We start from the raw sequence: 17749 nt of genomic DNA, 5'->3' as shown, positions 1-17749 counted from the left end.
GACATTTAAACCATGTGTTAAGATGTTGGCATTTCTCCAGTCCATAATACTCACAAGCCACCATGACAGCTATCTCCTGCTTCCTGGTCCCGGCCAAGTTCTGGACCACACAGGTGTAGGAGCCAGCGTCGTCTTTCAGGATGGGATTAAACACCAGGTTCAGATCATCGTGGTAGACCCGACTCTGGTTTGACTCTGCCGGAACCCGCTCCCCCCCATGTTCCCACCAAACCCGGGGCGGCGGGAACGCCCGCGGGGGACTGCAAGTAATGCTCTGTAGGGTGTTGGGCTCAAAGACCCTCGGGTAGGCGAGCCCAAAGTCCTCCAACTCTGTCAGCAGAGGACAAACAGGTTTACACACAAACAGAACCACAAACCAGCAACACAGACTGCTGGTCTTTCTGCCCACACACTGTAGTATAACTGGTTTAACACAATGGTTCTCAAGCCTGTCTGAAAGCCTGCACACCCCCTGCTGCTAATCTAATCTAACTCATTCAAATTTAATTTCATCTAATAAAATCTAATACAACATACTTGTATATATTGTATCTTCATTCAGTCACTTATTCATTCATTCATCTTCAGCCGCTTCTCTGGGGTCAGGTCGCGGTGGCAGCAAGCTAAGTAGGGCAGACATCCCTCTCCCCAGCAACGCCCTCCACCTCCTCCTGGGGGATCCCAAGATGTTCCCAGGCAAGACTGGACATGTAGTCCCTCCAGCGAGTTTTGGGGCCTACCCCGGGGTCTCCTCCCAGTTGGCCGTGCCCGGTAAACCTCCAAAGGAAGGAACCCAGGAGGCATCCTAATCAGTTGCCCGAACCACCTCAACTGGCTCCTTTCGACGCGAAGGAGCAGCGGCTCTACTCCGAGCTCCCTCTGGATGTCCGAGCTCCTCACCCTATCTCTAAGGCTGAGCCCAGACACCCTATGGAGGAAACTCATTTCAGCTGCTTGTATCCGCCATCTCACCCTTTCGGTCACTACCCAGAGCTCATGACCATAGGTGAGGGTCGGTCCACATTCTTTTTTTCTTTTAGATGTTTCCCCTTTCTTTCCCGGTTGTATCCAGCCAATTACCCCACTCTTCTGAGCCGTCCTGGTCACTGCTCCACCCCCTCTGTCAATCCGGGGAGGGCTGCAGACTACCACATGCCTTCTCCAATACATGTGGCGTCACCAGCCGCTTCTTTTCACCTGACACTATTCCCCCCCAGTTCCCTATCCCCCCGAACAGGAACGACCAGAGGAGGTGCTAGTGCAGTGACCAGGACACATACCCACATCCGGCTTCCCACCCGCAGACACCCGACCAAGCCGGAGGTAAGATGGGGATTTGAACTGGCGAGCCCTGTGTTGGTAGGCAACGGAATAGACCACCACGCTACCCGGACGCCTGATGTCCACATGCTAATAAAAATACCCGGCCATAGTCCCCTTTCATTTGGACATATGTCAAATCACACAAGTTTGTGGAGGTCTAAATGCTGACTCACATGGGATCCTCAAAGGTGCCTGTCTACCTGCCACCCACACATACACACACACACACGCCAAAACAGTTTGTTTCATTGTCTGTGTAGGCTGTTGATTTGATTTCACCTGCTATCCTGACCGTTGCCTCCACGCTAACAGGCGCTCCTCTCTCCGCGGTTGCGACACATTTATACAGGCCGGTATTTCTGGGTTTGACCTGGCTGATCAGCAGGGAGCCGTTACTCAGCAGGAACAGCCTGTGGGAGCAGAGGGTGATGGGAATGATGGTGTTTAGTACTGGATTTACCTTCTGGACCACTATGGGTCTGAGCCTCGGCATTCGGAAGGACGTGTGTGAGGGTATGACTTCCTCTCAGTGGCTTCTGTTTAAACACTTAGTCAGAAGTGTTCCTCTACGCACAGATTCTCTCTTCTCATGATTCGTAGATAAGCCTTTCATGAACTGGGTCGGGATAGTTTGTCCTTTTTAAAAAGTGGGTCCCCACAAAAATCATGTGGGAAATACTGGATTTAAGTATTAGAAACCCTGCTGGGATGTATTTAGTTTCTAGGCCAACAAGTAACGTCATGATATGTCCCTCACTGCCTCCAGAGAGGCAGAAACCATCAGCAGCACCGGCAAGTCTTTTCATGTTATCCCTGTCCCACATAGAGAGAGGTGAGGCTGCTGAAAATCAGTTAAGTTTCCCTTTAATTTCAAGCTGAATTAAGATTTGACTGTATAGAGACTTCTACTTCCACACACACACACACACACACACGAACCGTGACTTGTTTGTGACCGGTTCATCTTCATGGTACCAGCTGAGTTTGGGTGGAGGCTGAGCAGTGAAGAGGCAGTTGAGCAGAGCGGCCTGGTTCCTGAAGACCACCAAGCTCTCTGGGACCACCACCGGCCGAGGGGTGCTCTCATCTGGGTTTAACAAAATAAACAAAGGAAACACGACAATCAACCAATTGGCAGCATTCGTAATGTGGTTCATGTTAAGGCGACATTGACAAAAAACAATAACACACAAAATAATAAGAAACCCGCATCCGGGTGGCGTGGCGGTCTATTCCGTTGCCTACCAACACGGGGATCGCCGGTTCGAATCCCCGTGTTGCCGCCAGCTTGGTCGGGCATCCCTACAGACACAATTGTTGTCTGCAGGTGGAAAGCCGGATGTGGGGTGTGTGTCCTGGTCGCTGCATTAGCACCTCCTCTGGTCATTTGGGGTGCCTGTTCAGGTGGGAGGTGGAACTGGGGGGGGGGGGGGGGTAGCGTGATCCTCCCACTTGCTACGTCCCCCTGGTGAAACTCCTCTCTGTCAGGTGAAAAGAAGCAGCTGGTGACTCCACATGTATAGGAGGAGGCATGTGGTAGTCTGCAGCCCTCCCGGGATCAGCAGAGGGGGAGGAGCAGAGACCAGGATGGCTCAGAAGAGTGGCGTAATTGGCCGGATACAATTGGGGAGAAAAACAGGGGAAAAATTTTTTTTTTTTTAAATATATTAGAAACCCTAACGTCATTAGACACCATCATATAAAGAAGGGACATCTGTCAGTTTTTGTCACCACAGTGACATCACTAATAGTCCCGTCCTACTGAACTCCAATGAGTCTGAATCTGGCCTAACAAAAGTTGAATTTATATTCAGCCAGTTTCTTTTTCTGTTTTCATAGAAAGACAACTTTTCATCATTGTTTTGCCAACAACATTTATTTATAGTTTTTGGGGATTTTTTTCTCTCTCCTTTTTTCTCCCCAATTCTACTTGGCCAATTACCCCACTCTTACCCACATCCGGCTCCCCACCCGCAGACACAGCCAATTGTGTCTGTAGGGACGCCCAGCCAAGCCGGAGGTAACATGGGGATTCAAACCGGCGATCCCCATGTTGGCAGGCAACAGAATAGACCGCCACACCACCCGGACGCCCCGTCAACAAAATTGACTATTTCCTGTTTCCCTGAGCAATGACAAGCGCCGATGTCCAGAGTTCAAATCCCATCCACAAGTCCCTCCCCCCTCTCCCCTCACCGATTATATGCAGGCTGAAGTTGGCGTTGCTGCAGGTGTGGCCGGCGGCGTTGCTAGCGCAGCAGTAGTAAACTCCGTTGTCTTGGAGACCAACGGCAGGCAGCGTCAGCGTGCGCTCCTTATTGTTGATCAGTTGAGTTTCCTCCTGGAGGTGCACGCCGTCTCTGAACCACTGACACGTCGGCCTGGCGGGAATTCACACCGCACATTAGCATAGTGTGGCTAACACCGGCTAGCATTCATGCATGTTCCTGTCTGTGTTCTCCTGCTAAATGGACAGTTAAATTAGTTAAATACCCCCAGAAATATCTTTTAAATAGCCATGTGAAGCACCGTTTCCTTTGGTATTAGGTACTGACAGATGTGCTCTTATAAACTAACCTACAAGCCTGAACCTACAAGCCTGAACTAACCCACAACCCTGAACCTACAAGACTGAACTAACCCACAACCCTGAACCTACAAGCCTGAACTAACCCACAAGCCTGGACTAGCCCACAAGCCTGAACTAACCCACAAGCCTGAACTAACCCACAAGCCTGAACCTACAAGCCTGAACTAACCCACAAGCCTAAACTAACCCACTAAACTGAACTAACCCACAAGCCTGAACCTACAAGCCTGAACTAACCCACAAACCTGAACTAACCCACAAGCCTGAACTAACCCACAAGACTGAACTAACCCACAAGCCTGAACCTACAAGCCTGAACTAACCCACAAGCCTGAACCTACAAGCCTGAACTAACCCACAAACCTGAACTAACCCACAAGCCTGAACTAACCCACAAGACTGAACCTACAAGCCTGAACTAACCCACAAACCTGAACTAACCCACAAGCCTGAACTAACCCACAAGCCTGAACCTACAAGCCTGAACTAACCCACAAACCTGAACCTACAAGCCTGAGCTAACCCACAAGCCTGAACTAACCCACAACCCTGAACCTACAAGCCTGAACTAACCCACAAGACTGAACCTACAAGCCTGAACTAACCCACAAGACTGAACTAAGCTACAAGCCTGAACTAACCCACAAACCTGAACCTACAAGCCTGAACTAACCCACAAGCCTGAACTAACCCTCAAGCCTGAACTAACCCACAAGCCTGAACTAACCCACAAGCCTGAACTAACCCACAAGCCTGAACTAACCCACAAGACTGAACTAAGCTACAAGCCTGAACTAACCCACAAACCTGAACCTACAAGCCTGAACTAACCCACAAGCCTGAACTAACCCACAAGCCTGAACTAACCCTCAAGCCTGAACTAAGCTACAAGCCTGAACTAACCCACAAGCCTGAACTAACCCACAAGCCTGAACTAAGCTACAAGCCTGAACTAACCCACAAGCCTGAACTAAGCAACAAGCCTAAACCAACCCACAAGCCTGAACTAAGCTAGAAGCTAACATAGCACTTGCTACAAATTTAATGCCCTAATGTAGTATGTTGCTTTTGTTTACATTGTGTATTGTTTTGCTCTTGTGTGGTGTTTCTTTTACTTGTTTTACCTGTTTTCCTTTATCTTGGTGTTTCACCATATTTTTCTTTTTAATTTGGGGGGGGGGTTCCCCCCCTTTTCTCCGCAATTTTAACCAGCCAATTATCCCACTCTTCCGAGCCATCCTGGTTGCTGCTCCACTGCCTCTGCTGATCCGGGGAGGGCTGCAGACTACCACATGCCTCCTCCAATACATGTTATATATTGTTTTCTAGTTTACAGTCTTTTCCCCAAACCCATGGGGGCATGTGGAGTTCATTTGATGTCCTGATGCACTCCATGGTACTCTGGATTGACTTAGATATTCATTTTTTTTCTCACAACAGGATGTTTTGTCTTGTAACGCTAAGCTAATGTTAACTGGTTTCCAGCTCCTGATATGTGGACATTTACTTGGCTAAACTGGCTGAGGTGATAACAGGTGGCAGCACAGTGGAGCTCAGGTGTGTGTGTTTGTGTGTGTGTGTGTGTGTGTGTTCTGACCTGGGGTGGCCATCGATGTCACACCTCAGAGTAACAGAGACGGAGCTCTGAATTTCCTCTTCTAACTGCGGCTCGATCAGAGCGACAGCTCTGCTCTCCAGCCCTGGAGGGACAGAGGTCAGAGGTCACAGAGTCAGGAAGGGGAGGAAAGACAGGCAGTGTGTCAGAGTGGAGGAGTGTGTAGTCGCAGGACGTGTTCCTGCCTTGCTAAAAGGAAGGAATATGTCCTTATATCTGCATATAAGAAACTAACAGGTCTCCAGGAAGGAAACTTGGTCATATGTATGTATGTCAAACATTTCTTCTATTTCATACCTGATAAACAAATACAGCACATCTCTAAGCTACCTGCACACATTCAACTACATGATGGTATACTGGTTTAATACTGGATTAATATTTCATCTTCCTTCGTCGACTGGTGCGGGTGACGAACCAGACACTCACATTTGATGTTGAAGGATGCGTTGGTGGACCTCGCCTCTTCCCCGCTACTGCTTAGGGACGCCACGCACTGGAAGGTTCCGGCATCCAGGAGGCGATCTACGGATGAGAACTTCAGACTGGCCCCTTTCTGGAAGCGCCGCTCCGAGTCACTCACTGGTTGGCCGTTCTGAAGCCAGCTGTAGACGACACCTTCTGACTGACTGACCTCGCAGCGCAGCATGGCGCTCCGCCCATGCAAGGCATCCTGGGATTTGGGCTCCTTGGTGAAGTGCAGGGACCCGGCGTGAACAGAGGATTCTGACAGCGAGAGAGAGAGAGAATATTTATAGGCACGCCAACATCTTGGTTACTGGGAATAACACATTTTCAACAATATTTCATGGTGTTTAAATCTTCGTGTTATCTATGTCCTCCTCCATCTGATGGTTTCAGTGGTCCGACTTAAACTAAACAGGCAGTTTTTTCCCCCGAGCTACCGGGACTCTGAATTTCTCCCTACAGTCCCCTCCTCACATACCACCTGCAGGCATGCTACCATTCACCTGACTGTGCTAGTACTTGGATGGGAGAACTCTTGGGAAAACTGAGTTGTTGCTGGAAGGGGTCTTGGTGGGCCAGTGGGGGCAGTCTTCCCTCTGGCCTAATCATTATTTTTTTTAAATCCCAGTGCAGTGACGGGGACACTGTGCCGTAGGAGATGCCGTCCTTCAGATGACATGTTAAACCAAGGTCCTGACTCACTGTGGTCATTAAAGATCCCATGGCACTTATCACAAAGAGTAGGGGGGTCCCCAGCGTCGTGGCAACATTCCCCACCTGGCTCTCTCCATCTGGCCACCTAATCACCCCCCATGTAACTTCCTCAATCATTCCTCCCTCTCCACCTCAAGTTGGTGTGTGGTGAGCGTTCTGGTGCAAAATGGCTGCCGTGCACCACCCAGGTGGTGCTGCACATTGGTGGAAGTTAAAGTGATTTACCCCCTTCACTGTGAAGCGCTTTGTTTGGATGTCTAGAAAACTGCTATAAAATGTTATTATTATTATTATTATTATCGTCTTTAGTGACATCGTTGCTCCATCATACCATACAAAAGGTCCTGAATCCATTTCCTTACATCATACCTGTCTCAAGCTCTCTTTCAGTACTCATGTTCATTTTTTAACACACGTGGGTGTTCAGATTTTTGATACATAGAGAAACACCTATTCATATTCAAAACCACTCTTTATGTTTCAGGTTTTGTGCGATGCCAAAGTATCACGTTCAACTACAAAATGTGTCCAAATGAGATTCAGCTTTCACTTCACTAGTTTCTGTAGCAACGATGTTGGGGACTCCCTCCTCCCCTCTCCGCTACAGGGAGGCCACATTCCATGGCAAACGGTTTCCACGGCAACACATTCCGTCTGACGGACGGCTGCTGACACTTTGGAGATGCCAACACCAAAACAACCAGACAGAGCAGGCAGGTTGCTGGCAGGCTGCAAGTAGGCTGCAGGCAGGCTGCAGGCAGGTTGCAGGCAGACTGCTGTACTAGCTGCACTGGTCTGTGCTGCTGTGTTCAACAAACTGAATAACAATGAAACCCAACATGGAAACTTCTGGGTACTGGCAACGAGATAAACATCAGTCATTTTCATGAAAAGTGACTTATTAAGAGTCCAGACCAGAGTCCAGTTTGTTACAACCTCATCCACATTGATTCTCATGGCTGAGGAATTAGGAAATTGAGGAAATGAGCGCAATGCATTGTGAGTTTACAGAAAGTTGGTTGTGTTTATGAGCTGGCCCGGCCCCCTTCTTAGTGAGTCATTTCAAAAAGACGGGCCTGTCCAAGTCATATGTTGTAGTCGACTGTGTCAGATGTAGCACTGAGATCCAGTAACACCAGGACTGAGGTTCTGCCCCCGCCCGTGTTTAAGTGGATGTAATTAGGACCTGTTAGTAGATACAGATATACATAATTATACCAGAGGTGGGACCAAGTCATTGTTTTGCAAGTCCCACATTTTGAGTTTCACTTCCTAAACAAGTCATTATGCACTACTCAACAAATGTAACGTCATGTCAACGTTTGAACAACAGAGTAACAGTTAATACACTACATTTACACAAATCATGAGTGCTTTTAAAAGGAGTATCTATTAGGGACTGAGTCAAAGTGGATCTGTAATGATGGAAATTAGGAGTGGATTTGCTGCACATTTGGACTTAGAGAAGGAATCAAATATTTTAAGTCAAAAGGCTCAAGGCCATGCCCTGTGATGGCCTGGTGGCCTGTCCAGAGTGTCTCCCCACCTGCCGCCCAATGACTGCTGGGATAGGCCCCTGCATCCCCGCGACCCTGAGAGCAGGATAAGCAGTTTGGGTAATGGATGGATGGACCTGTCCAAAATGTAGACGGTCCAATCACTGTTTTGTAGACTGATGGAAAGGAAACACGTAGTTGAGATGTGATGTTGCAGAAACAAACTCCTGAAGCTAAAGGGTTTTGTTGCACACAAACGTCTCGGCAGTGGCCGTCCCGGTCTCTGCTCCACCTCTTTTGCTGATCTGGGGAGGGCTGCAGACTACCACGTCTTCTCCACTACATGTGGAGTCACCAGCCGCTTTTCACCTGACAGTGAGGAGTTACCAGGGGGACGTAGCGCGTGGGAGGATCACGCTATTCCCCCCAGTTTCTCCTCCCCCCCCGAACAGGCGCCCCGACCAACCAGAGGAGGCGCTAGTGCAGCGACCAGGACACATACCCACATCCAGCTTCCCACCCACAGACACGGCCAATTGTGTCTGTAGGGACGCCCAACCAAGCCGGAGGTAACGCGGGGATTCAAACCGGCGATCCCCGTGTTGGTAGGCAACGGAGTAGACCGCTACGCCACCCGGACACCCTTACATAGTCCAATTCAGGGTGGTGGGGTGCTGGAGTCTATCCCAGTATGCACTTCACAGAATGCAGGAAGACTTCATCCATGGACACGTCACCAGTCCATTATAGCACACACACACCCCATTCATACAGACGGACCATTCAGAATCTCAAGTACAGCTGATACGAGTGTGTTTGGACTGTGAGAGGAAACCAACTGGCCTCTAAAGCCACCTGACAAAACGTGACTTTGTCATGAGCAGGACTCTCAGAGACCTGGTGTAGACACTAGCACCAACAGAACGTGAGATGTTGATGCAGCTGCCCAGCGTGAGGTACTGTGTCAGACCTGACAAGATGCAACAGGTGCTGACAAATGAGCCATGGAAGAAAACTGGGACTGCGGGTTGCTGACTAAACCACCACCCTGACCAGGTCTGACAGTCCACCAATCATTTGGTGAGAAGAGTTGTAATCCATTATTCAACCAAACTTTATTTTATCATGTTCTGTATGTAAAAGCATAAGCCTTATAGAGGAAACCTCAAAAATAAATAACATTTAAAAACATAAAATTAACACACACACACACACACACACACACACACATGCTGTAATTTTCCTGGATCTCCACCTTGTCGTGGTGAAGAAGCTTGTATGTACTAACAATCCCAAGAGCTATGCCATCCGGAGCTTGGCTCCTGATAGGGTCACGCCCAAGGTGGATAGGTCAAGGGGGAGGTTCCAGACGAAGCACGATCCAACAAAGACCTCAACGGTTGAACTGGTGGAACATGTCTCCAGGTCACAATGGTGGGACTGGTGGAAGATGTCTCCGGGTCACAACGGTGGAACTGGCGGAAGATGTCTCCGGGTCACAACAGTGGAACTGGCGAAAGATGACTCCAGGTCACAACGGTGGAACTGGCGGAAGATGTCTTCCTTGTCACAATAGTGGAACTGGCGGAAGATATCTCCAGGTCACAATGGTGGAAATGGTCTCCAGGTGACAATGGTGGAACTGGCGGAAGATGTCTCCAGGTCACAATGGTGGAACTGGTGGAAGATGTCTCCAGGCCACAATGGTGGAAGTGGCGGAAGATCTCTCCAGGTCACAACAGCAGTGAAGGTGGATGAAGGTTGCAACAGAAAGTGGTCCCCAATCTTCTTGGTTCTCCATTACCATTGGACTCTGGTCACCCCCTGCCAAGGACTGTGTGGTGGCTGCAGGCACATCAGCCACTCCACGTAAAAAGCTGTCACGCACAATCATCCTCACATTATGCAGCTCCAGGATCAGCCTCTACACCCACCTGAAGACCCAGAGGGACCCAGAGGAAGGACGGTCATACCCGACCCCAAGTGACGGCCGATGATGTTTGTCATACCAGTGTTCAGCCAAAAGCTGAATGAAAGTCAACTCAAACTCATACTGATGCTCAGGCAAACTCTAACAGAGAGAAATAAATTAAATCCAAACACCAGAAAGATTCAAATACAACAATCTAGTTGAGAATAGAGAACCAGCCATCTAAATCCACACGGTGTGAATCAGGATTTCCAAATACCTTCAGAAGCAGAACACAAACACAGAAAACAGACAAGCTAAATAAATGCTGTCTGATAACATCTATAAAACCTTAGAAAATAGAAATAGCCATGAATACAACTTGGTATTTTCTTCATTTATCAACCCACCCCCCCCCACACACACAGCCTGGCAAATTAATGATTGACACAAAAATCCACCAATCAGCGTTTCGCACTCGTCTTGACATATGATGAGACGAGTGAAATGAGATGAGTGAAAAGACAAGAGACTTAGACTACTTCTATTGTCATTGCCTCATATGCATGTCTCATACATACAAGGGAACGAAATTATGTTTCACAAGGACCACAGTGTCACACAAAAACAAATAACACACAATAAATATTAAAAACAAAAAGTGTTTTAAAAGCAAAAAGACCTAAGCATCACAAGCTCGCCTGACATGGACAGTGAGAAAGACGGTCAAAAGGTCATTTTGTGAAAGGTCTAAGAGTTCAGGCTGTTGAGGAAGCTCACAGCCTGAGGAATGAAACTATCGCATAGTCTGGTGGAGGCAGCACGGATGCTCCGGTACCTCCTGCCAGAGGGTAGGAGGGTGAAATGGATGTGGGAAGGGTGGGTGGGGTCCTTCACGATGCTGAGAGCCTTCCGGGTGCACCGTGCATCATAGATGGCCTGGATGGATGGGAGAGCAGTTCCTATGATCTTGCCAGCTGCCTTCACTATCGGCCGAAGGGATTTGCGGTTGGAGGCCTTGCAGTTCCCATGCCAGACAGTGATATAGCTGGTTAGAATGCTCTCTATGGTGCCTCTGTAGAATGTGATGAGGATGGGTGGGGGGAGACTCGCCTTCTTCAGACACCGCAGGAAGTGAAGATGCTGCTGGGCCTTCTTGGAGAGCGCAGTGACATGTGAGGACCAGGAGAGGTCCTCTGTGATGTGAACTCCCAGGAACTTAACACTGCCGACTCTCTCCGTGTCCATTCCATTGATGGTCAGAGGGGTATGGTTGGCGCTGGTCTTTCTAAAATCAATAATGACCTCCCAAGTTTTTCCTATGTTTAGGAAGAGGTTGTTATTTTTGCACCTCGTCACCAGTTGATCCACCTCCGCTCTGTATGATGATTCATCGTTGTTGCTGATGAGACCTAGCGCTGTGGTATCATCAGAAAACTTTATAATGAGGTTGGAAGTGGATGATGCTGTGCAGTCATGAGTCAGCAGGGTGAACAAGAGTGGACTGAGCACACAGGCCTGTGGAGCACCGGTGCTCAGCGTGACGGTCCTGGAGGAGATCTTGCCAATTTGCACTGACTGTGGCCTCCCCGTGAGGAAGTCCAGCAACCAGTTGCAGAGGGAGGTGTTAAGGCCCAGGTAAGGAAGGTAAAGAAGACAGGAAGAGGTTTTGTTGGTGAAACTGTAAAATTGATTCATGTTATCCAGACCAAGGAAAAAATGTCTTCTATGGATTAAACAAGGAGAAGCAAAACAATTTCGAACGGCGGTTTATTCCGCTCGGCCATCAAAGCGGCCAACAATTTCAACTTTAAAAAAGGCCACAGGAGAAAAATCAGGAAACACTGATCACCAACAATGACGAGACGGCCTACAGGGATGAGAATCAGCACCTCACATCCTGGTGCACTACCAATAATCTCGTCCTCAATGTGCAGAAGACAAAGGAGCTAATAGTGGACTTCAGGAGGTCTAGAAGCTGCAGCCACTCCCCCATACACATCAATGGGGTGGAAGTTGAGTGCGTCTCCAGCTTTAAATCCCTTAGAGTCCACATCAGTGAGGACCTCTCCTGGACATCGAACACCCAGGCCCTTGTGAAAAAGGCCCAACAACACCTGCATTTCCTGAGGAGCCTGAGGAGCGCCTGTCTATCCCCCAAAATTCTCACCAACTTCTAGCCACTGCACCATAGAGAGCATCCTGACCAGCTGCATCTCAGTGTGGTACGGCAACTGCACCTCAGTAGACCAGAAAGCTCTGCAGCGGGTCGTCAAGGCGGCCCAGCATATCACCGGCACCCAGCTCCCAGCCATATAAGACATTTATCACAAACACTGCCTTCGAAGGGGTCTGAGCATCAGCAGAGATCCCACCTACCCCAACCATGGACTGTTCTCCCCCCTGCCCTCTGGGAGGCGCTACAGGAGCCTCGGAACCCGCACTACCAGGCTCAGAAACAGTTTCTTTCCCCAAGCTGTTGCCCACCTGAACCTAGCTACCCACTGAATGTCTGTAAATATGTTTATACTCATGTTGTTTTGTTTTTTTTAACTTATCTTTAGCTTTTAGTCTTCATCTGTGCATATCTTATACTATGTTTGCTGTGTTTGTGTATGTCTGTCTTGCACTGTTTGGCGAAGTCACAGCCCTCATTTAATTTTTAACATGTGCCTGCACATTGTTTTTAATGACAATACATTGAATTGATGAAGGCCTAACTGAAATCATTATTAGGTTATAATGGAACAAGATAAAGAAGACATTGGGTCGAAATATATAAGAGTGCCAAATTTCTATCTTTTAAATTGTTTGCAATATTGGTAACTTTAAAATGAGGTCAACAGCACATTTACAGCTACGGTCAGTTTAGTCTGTTAATCAGAATAAGATACTTTTATTTGCAAACGCACTACATCCACTAGCAATTTAGCTTGGCGTTGTAGGTACAGAGAAGAAAAGTAAAAAATGTGGAAAATGTTTTATATATATACAAGTACACACACACACACACACACACACACACACACACATATTTCTATATCTATATAAACAGATCTCGAAAAAATTAACAGCAAAAAGCAAGTCTATGAGTGGGGGGGGGGGTAAGTCCAACTGCAACAGGGAAGAAACTGTTCTTGTGGCATCAGGTTTTGGTCCTGACGGACCTTGGTCTCTTGTTAGATGGCAGAGTCTCAAAAAGGTGGTGTCCAGGGTGGGAGGCGGCAGCCAATCACCTTTTCTGCAGAGCGAATGATGCGCTGCAGCCCGCCCTGATTCCTAGCGGTGGCAGCAGTGTGCCAGGTGGTCATGGAGGAAGTTAGGATGGACTCAATGATCGAGGTGTAGAAATTCACCATCATTATCCGTGGCAAGCTGAATGTCTTCAGCTGCCACAGGAAGTACTTCCTCTGCTGTGCTTTATTAACGAGGGAGGTGATGTTTAGCTCCCACTTGAGGTCCTGAGAGATGGTGGTGCCCAGGAAACGGAATCACTCCACAGTGGTAACTGGGGAGTCACACAGGGGGCTGGGCTTCTCTTGAAGTCTACCACCATCTCCACTGTCTTCAGGGGGTTTAGCCCCAGGTTGTTCTGGCTGCACCAGGAGACCAGGTGGTCCACCTCCCATCTGTAAGCAGACTCCTCACCTTCAGAGATTAGTCTGATGACAGTGGTGTTGTCCGCAAACTTCAGGAGCTTGATAGATTGATGTCTGGAGGTGCAGCCATTTGTGCAGCACTATAGACTGAGGCTTGGGTGTGCTATGGGTTCCCCAGTTTCACCTGTAGTGGCCAACTTTGTACATGGAGGAAGTGGGCTCTGATGTCCTATCCAGGGACACCAACTAGCCGTTGGTTCAGATTTGTGGGAAAACACCTGGGTTAAAATTAAATCTCAGGACGTACCACATTTCACCGACCACATGAACTCTGTGGACAACCACATCAGGTTCACCAGGGAGGGTGTGGAAAAATGACAGGTTAGCCTTACACTGTGAAATTACAACTGGTGATGGGGACATTTGATTGTTGATGTTTAATGTAAACCAACACATACTGATCAATACTTAAGGTTTGACTCTCATCATCCACTGGAGCACAAACTAGGAGTCATTAGGACGCTGGACCACCGAGCTGACAACATCCCCACTGACACAGCGGCCGGGTAAGAGGAAACATCCCACATCTAACAGGCCCTGGTTAAGTGTGGTTATCCTAACTGAACGTTTGTCAAAGCCAGGAAGACCCCAAACAGTGCCCCAGCCAATCAAACAGAGAGAAGAACAACAGCTGCCTAAGCACAAACCAGAGGTGATTCTGCATGTAGCAGGAGTGTTGGAACAGTTGAGACATGTATTTTCCAAACACTGCGTCCCAGTTGCTTTCAAACTCCAAAACACGCTGTCGCTGTGCCAGAAGTTGGTCCACCCCAAGGATCGGGTCCCCTGGCAAAAACAGAGTATTATAGTGTATGCTGTTAAGTGCCAGGAGGATTGCCGTGACTTGTACACTGGGGAAACTAAACACACACTGGCCAAGAGGATGACACAACACAGGAGAGCTAACACGTCAGACCAGAACTCCGCAGTCTACACCATCTACAGACCAGGACTCCACAGTCTACACCATCTACAGGCCAGTGGCCACTCTTTCAAGGAGGAGGATGTACACATCCTGGATAGGGAGGAACGCTGGTTTGAACGGGGAGTCAAACAGGCCATCTATGTGAAGAGGGAACGACCATCCCTGAATCGAGTACATCTGTCACCATCTTATAATGCTGTGATTGCAGCTATTCCACAATCCTCTGTGAATAGTACACATGACCATTGTAACTCTAGTTAATGGTCACGGTAATTTGCATATGAAACCGGTAGTTGGTTTCGGTCATTATGCAACTGTACTGTTTATAAGGGTGGGGATTCCTGCAGTCAGACTGAAGAGGTCATTTAGATGAGCGAAGAAACGTTTCTCTCAATAAATGTTGTGTCCAGATGAACTGAGGCAACGTCCTGTGACGAAATAATGAAGATATCCCCATAGAGGGACTACATCAAACAGAACGAGTGTTTTTGTTGGGACCATGAACTCCCCTGACAAACATAAAGATGTTTTGGCCGCTCTCTCATTCATTCCCACAATGACGTTTTTCTCCCGGACAAAGAAACCGACTCCCCGCTGAGATCTGAGGCTCCTCAACTACCTGCCAAGTGTCTCCCGTTTCCCCACTTTCATCTCCACAGACTATCCCCCCCACACCTCTAACAGTTTGCATGCATTAACTCGGTGTCTGTGGTAAGCAGCCATTTTGTTTTTTCACTTTCTTTAATGATTTGCCTCAAACTGAGCATCATGGTGGACTGTTTGTTTGTGTTTCGATAGCAGCATATTAACTCTGTGTGAGCCTAATCTGAAAGGGGTCGTTTTTAAATAGTGTAGTTAGGGATCAAACCCGATGCTCAGTTTTGTTTTCTTCTGTCTCCTGATATGATTCCATCTGACAGTAAAGATCCACAGATCCGACAAACTGGTGTTTCACTGCCCTTCATCCATGTGAACCACATAGAAATTAAATCTTAATAAAAAACATTAATGTATATCATTGCTATTATATATTATTACTGTAGGTCCAGTTATATGAATAGACTATTGTCGGTCCGGTTGGTCCATTCATTTTCTCCAAAGAGACAAAAGTGAACCATCAGGAACCAGATTTACTTTTTCAGCCCCAAGTGACACCGAAAATACACAACCGATGAAAGCATGTTTTGGTTTCCTACAGCATGTTCTCATGTTTAGTGTGCTGTCAACGGGGGGGGGGGGAATCTCGCAGAACTCTTGACGGCTTCTTCATATGAAGTTAGAATGACCTGTTCTGTTCTCATTAATCACAGTAGATGGGGGGGAAAAAACAAGAAGGTTTCAAACTAAAATTTCACAAAGAACAGCAAAACGCAAAACCCGTCAAGGTAACGCATTGTAATTACACTGTAAGACGACACAAAGTAACAGAAAACGCTGGAAAAATCTAATTAATCAATCATAACTAGCACATTTCTTGTATTCCAATGCAACGCTTTAACGCAGGATGAGTGTGCTGTAGAAATGACGTTTATATAGACAGCATAAGCACACAAACAAACAAACACAGCAGCTTTATTTGGGTAAATTTGATTAAGAGCGGAGAGCTGGTTTCGATAACCTAGCGGGGGCATGCTAACGCCAAGTGAGTAGCTAGCTTACCTAAATTAACCTAGCGGGGACATGCTAACGCCAAGAGAGTAGCTAGCTTACCTAAATTAACCTAGCGGGGGCATGCTAACGCCAAGAGAGTAGCTAGCTTCCCTTACGTTATCCTGGCGGGGACATGCTAACACCAAGAGAGTAGCTAGCTTACCTAAATTAACCTAGCGGGGGCATGCTAACGCCAAGAGAGTAGCTAGCTTCCCTTACGTTATCCTGGCGGGGACATGCTAACGCCAAGTGAGTAGCTAGCTTACCTAAATTAACCTAGCTGGGGCATGCTAACGTCAAGAGAGTAGCTAGCTTACCTAAATTAACCTAGCTGGGGCATGCTACAGCCAAGTGAGCAGCTAGCTTCCCTTACATTATCCTAGCGGGGACATGCTAACGCCAAGTGAGTAGCTAGCTTACCTAAATTAACCTAGCTGGGGCATGCTAAAGCCAAGTGAGCAGCTAGCTTCCCTTACGTTATCCTGGCGGGGACATGCTAACGCCAAGAGAGTAGCTAGCTTACCTAAATTAACCTAGCTGAGACATGCTAAAGCCAAGTAGCTAGCTTCCCTTACGTTAACCTATCTGGGACATGCTAAAGCCAAGTTAGTAGCTAGCTTCCCTTACGTTAAAAAGAGGGGACATGCTAAAGCTAAGTGAGTAGCTAGCTTACCTCGGACGAGAAGCAGGCTGACGAGCGCAGCCGCAGCAGCAGCAGCCAACATGGCGGCCTCGCTCCCCCCGCCGGGCGCCGCAGCGCAGCCAAGCCCGGGCCGGAGCTGTCGTCTCCGGGTATAAAACAGACGGAGCCGCGGGAGGAAGAAAAAAAAAAGACGGGAAAAAACCCACAATTCAAGATGGGAAACTTAAGACCCAAACCCGATTCCGGTTCCGAGTGTAAACAGTGCCCGTTACCGTCCGGATCTCCAAGCCCAACAACTTTGATTTAACTCTGAATCCCGAGTCCCGACTTCGGTAAACTGGTTTATCTTCTGCTGAGACCGGATCAGACGGAACACATCGACGGAAGCGTTCCGAGGACTTTATTCTGCCATCAGCAGCCCCGACGCTTAACACACACACACACACACAGCATCTTTATAACGCACAAAAACTGTTGAACGAGACAGACGGCGACGCGCTCTCCCGAGCGCCTGCCGCACGCGCAGCTTCCGGTGTGCGCGCGCGCGTCTTTGCTTGTGTTGCGTGCGTCTTTTGTGTTTGTTTGCGTGTTTTTGTGTGCGCGCGTCTTTGTATGGGTTGCGTGCGCATGTCTTTGTGTGTGTGTGTGTGTGTGTGTGTGTGTGTGCGCATGTCTTTGCTTGTGTTGCATGCGTGTTTGTGCGTGTTTGTGTGTTGTTTGTGTGTGCGCGTCTTTGCTTGTGTTTGCTTGTGTTGTG

The 17749-nt window shown here is 48.1% G+C and overlaps 1 protein-coding gene across 1 annotated transcript in view; it reads right to left on the bottom strand.

The window, feature by feature from the left end:
• Nucleotides 1-17435, bottom strand: part of ptk7a (protein tyrosine kinase 7a) — a 35027-nt gene extending 17592 nt beyond the window's left edge. The window contains exons 1-7 of the mRNA XM_056280264.1: nucleotides 17023-17435; nucleotides 5958-6254; nucleotides 5511-5613; nucleotides 3520-3704; nucleotides 2263-2410; nucleotides 1603-1733; nucleotides 55-330 (exon numbers count right to left, since the gene is read on the bottom strand). Coding sequence (XP_056136239.1) covers nucleotides 55-330; nucleotides 1603-1733; nucleotides 2263-2410; nucleotides 3520-3704; nucleotides 5511-5613; nucleotides 5958-6254; nucleotides 17023-17074 — 1192 coding nt within the window. The 5' untranslated portion in view covers nucleotides 17075-17435. The remainder of the gene's footprint in view (nucleotides 1-54; nucleotides 331-1602; nucleotides 1734-2262; nucleotides 2411-3519; nucleotides 3705-5510; nucleotides 5614-5957; nucleotides 6255-17022) is intronic.
• Between the last annotated feature and the right edge of the window lie 314 nt (nucleotides 17436-17749).

The sequence above is a fragment of the Lampris incognitus genome, chromosome 5 (assembly GCF_029633865.1).
Source record: "Lampris incognitus isolate fLamInc1 chromosome 5, fLamInc1.hap2, whole genome shotgun sequence".
Classification (NCBI taxonomy): Eukaryota; Metazoa; Chordata; class Actinopteri; order Lampriformes; family Lampridae; genus Lampris; species Lampris incognitus.
This window is presented reverse-complemented; position numbering and strand designations above follow the sequence as displayed.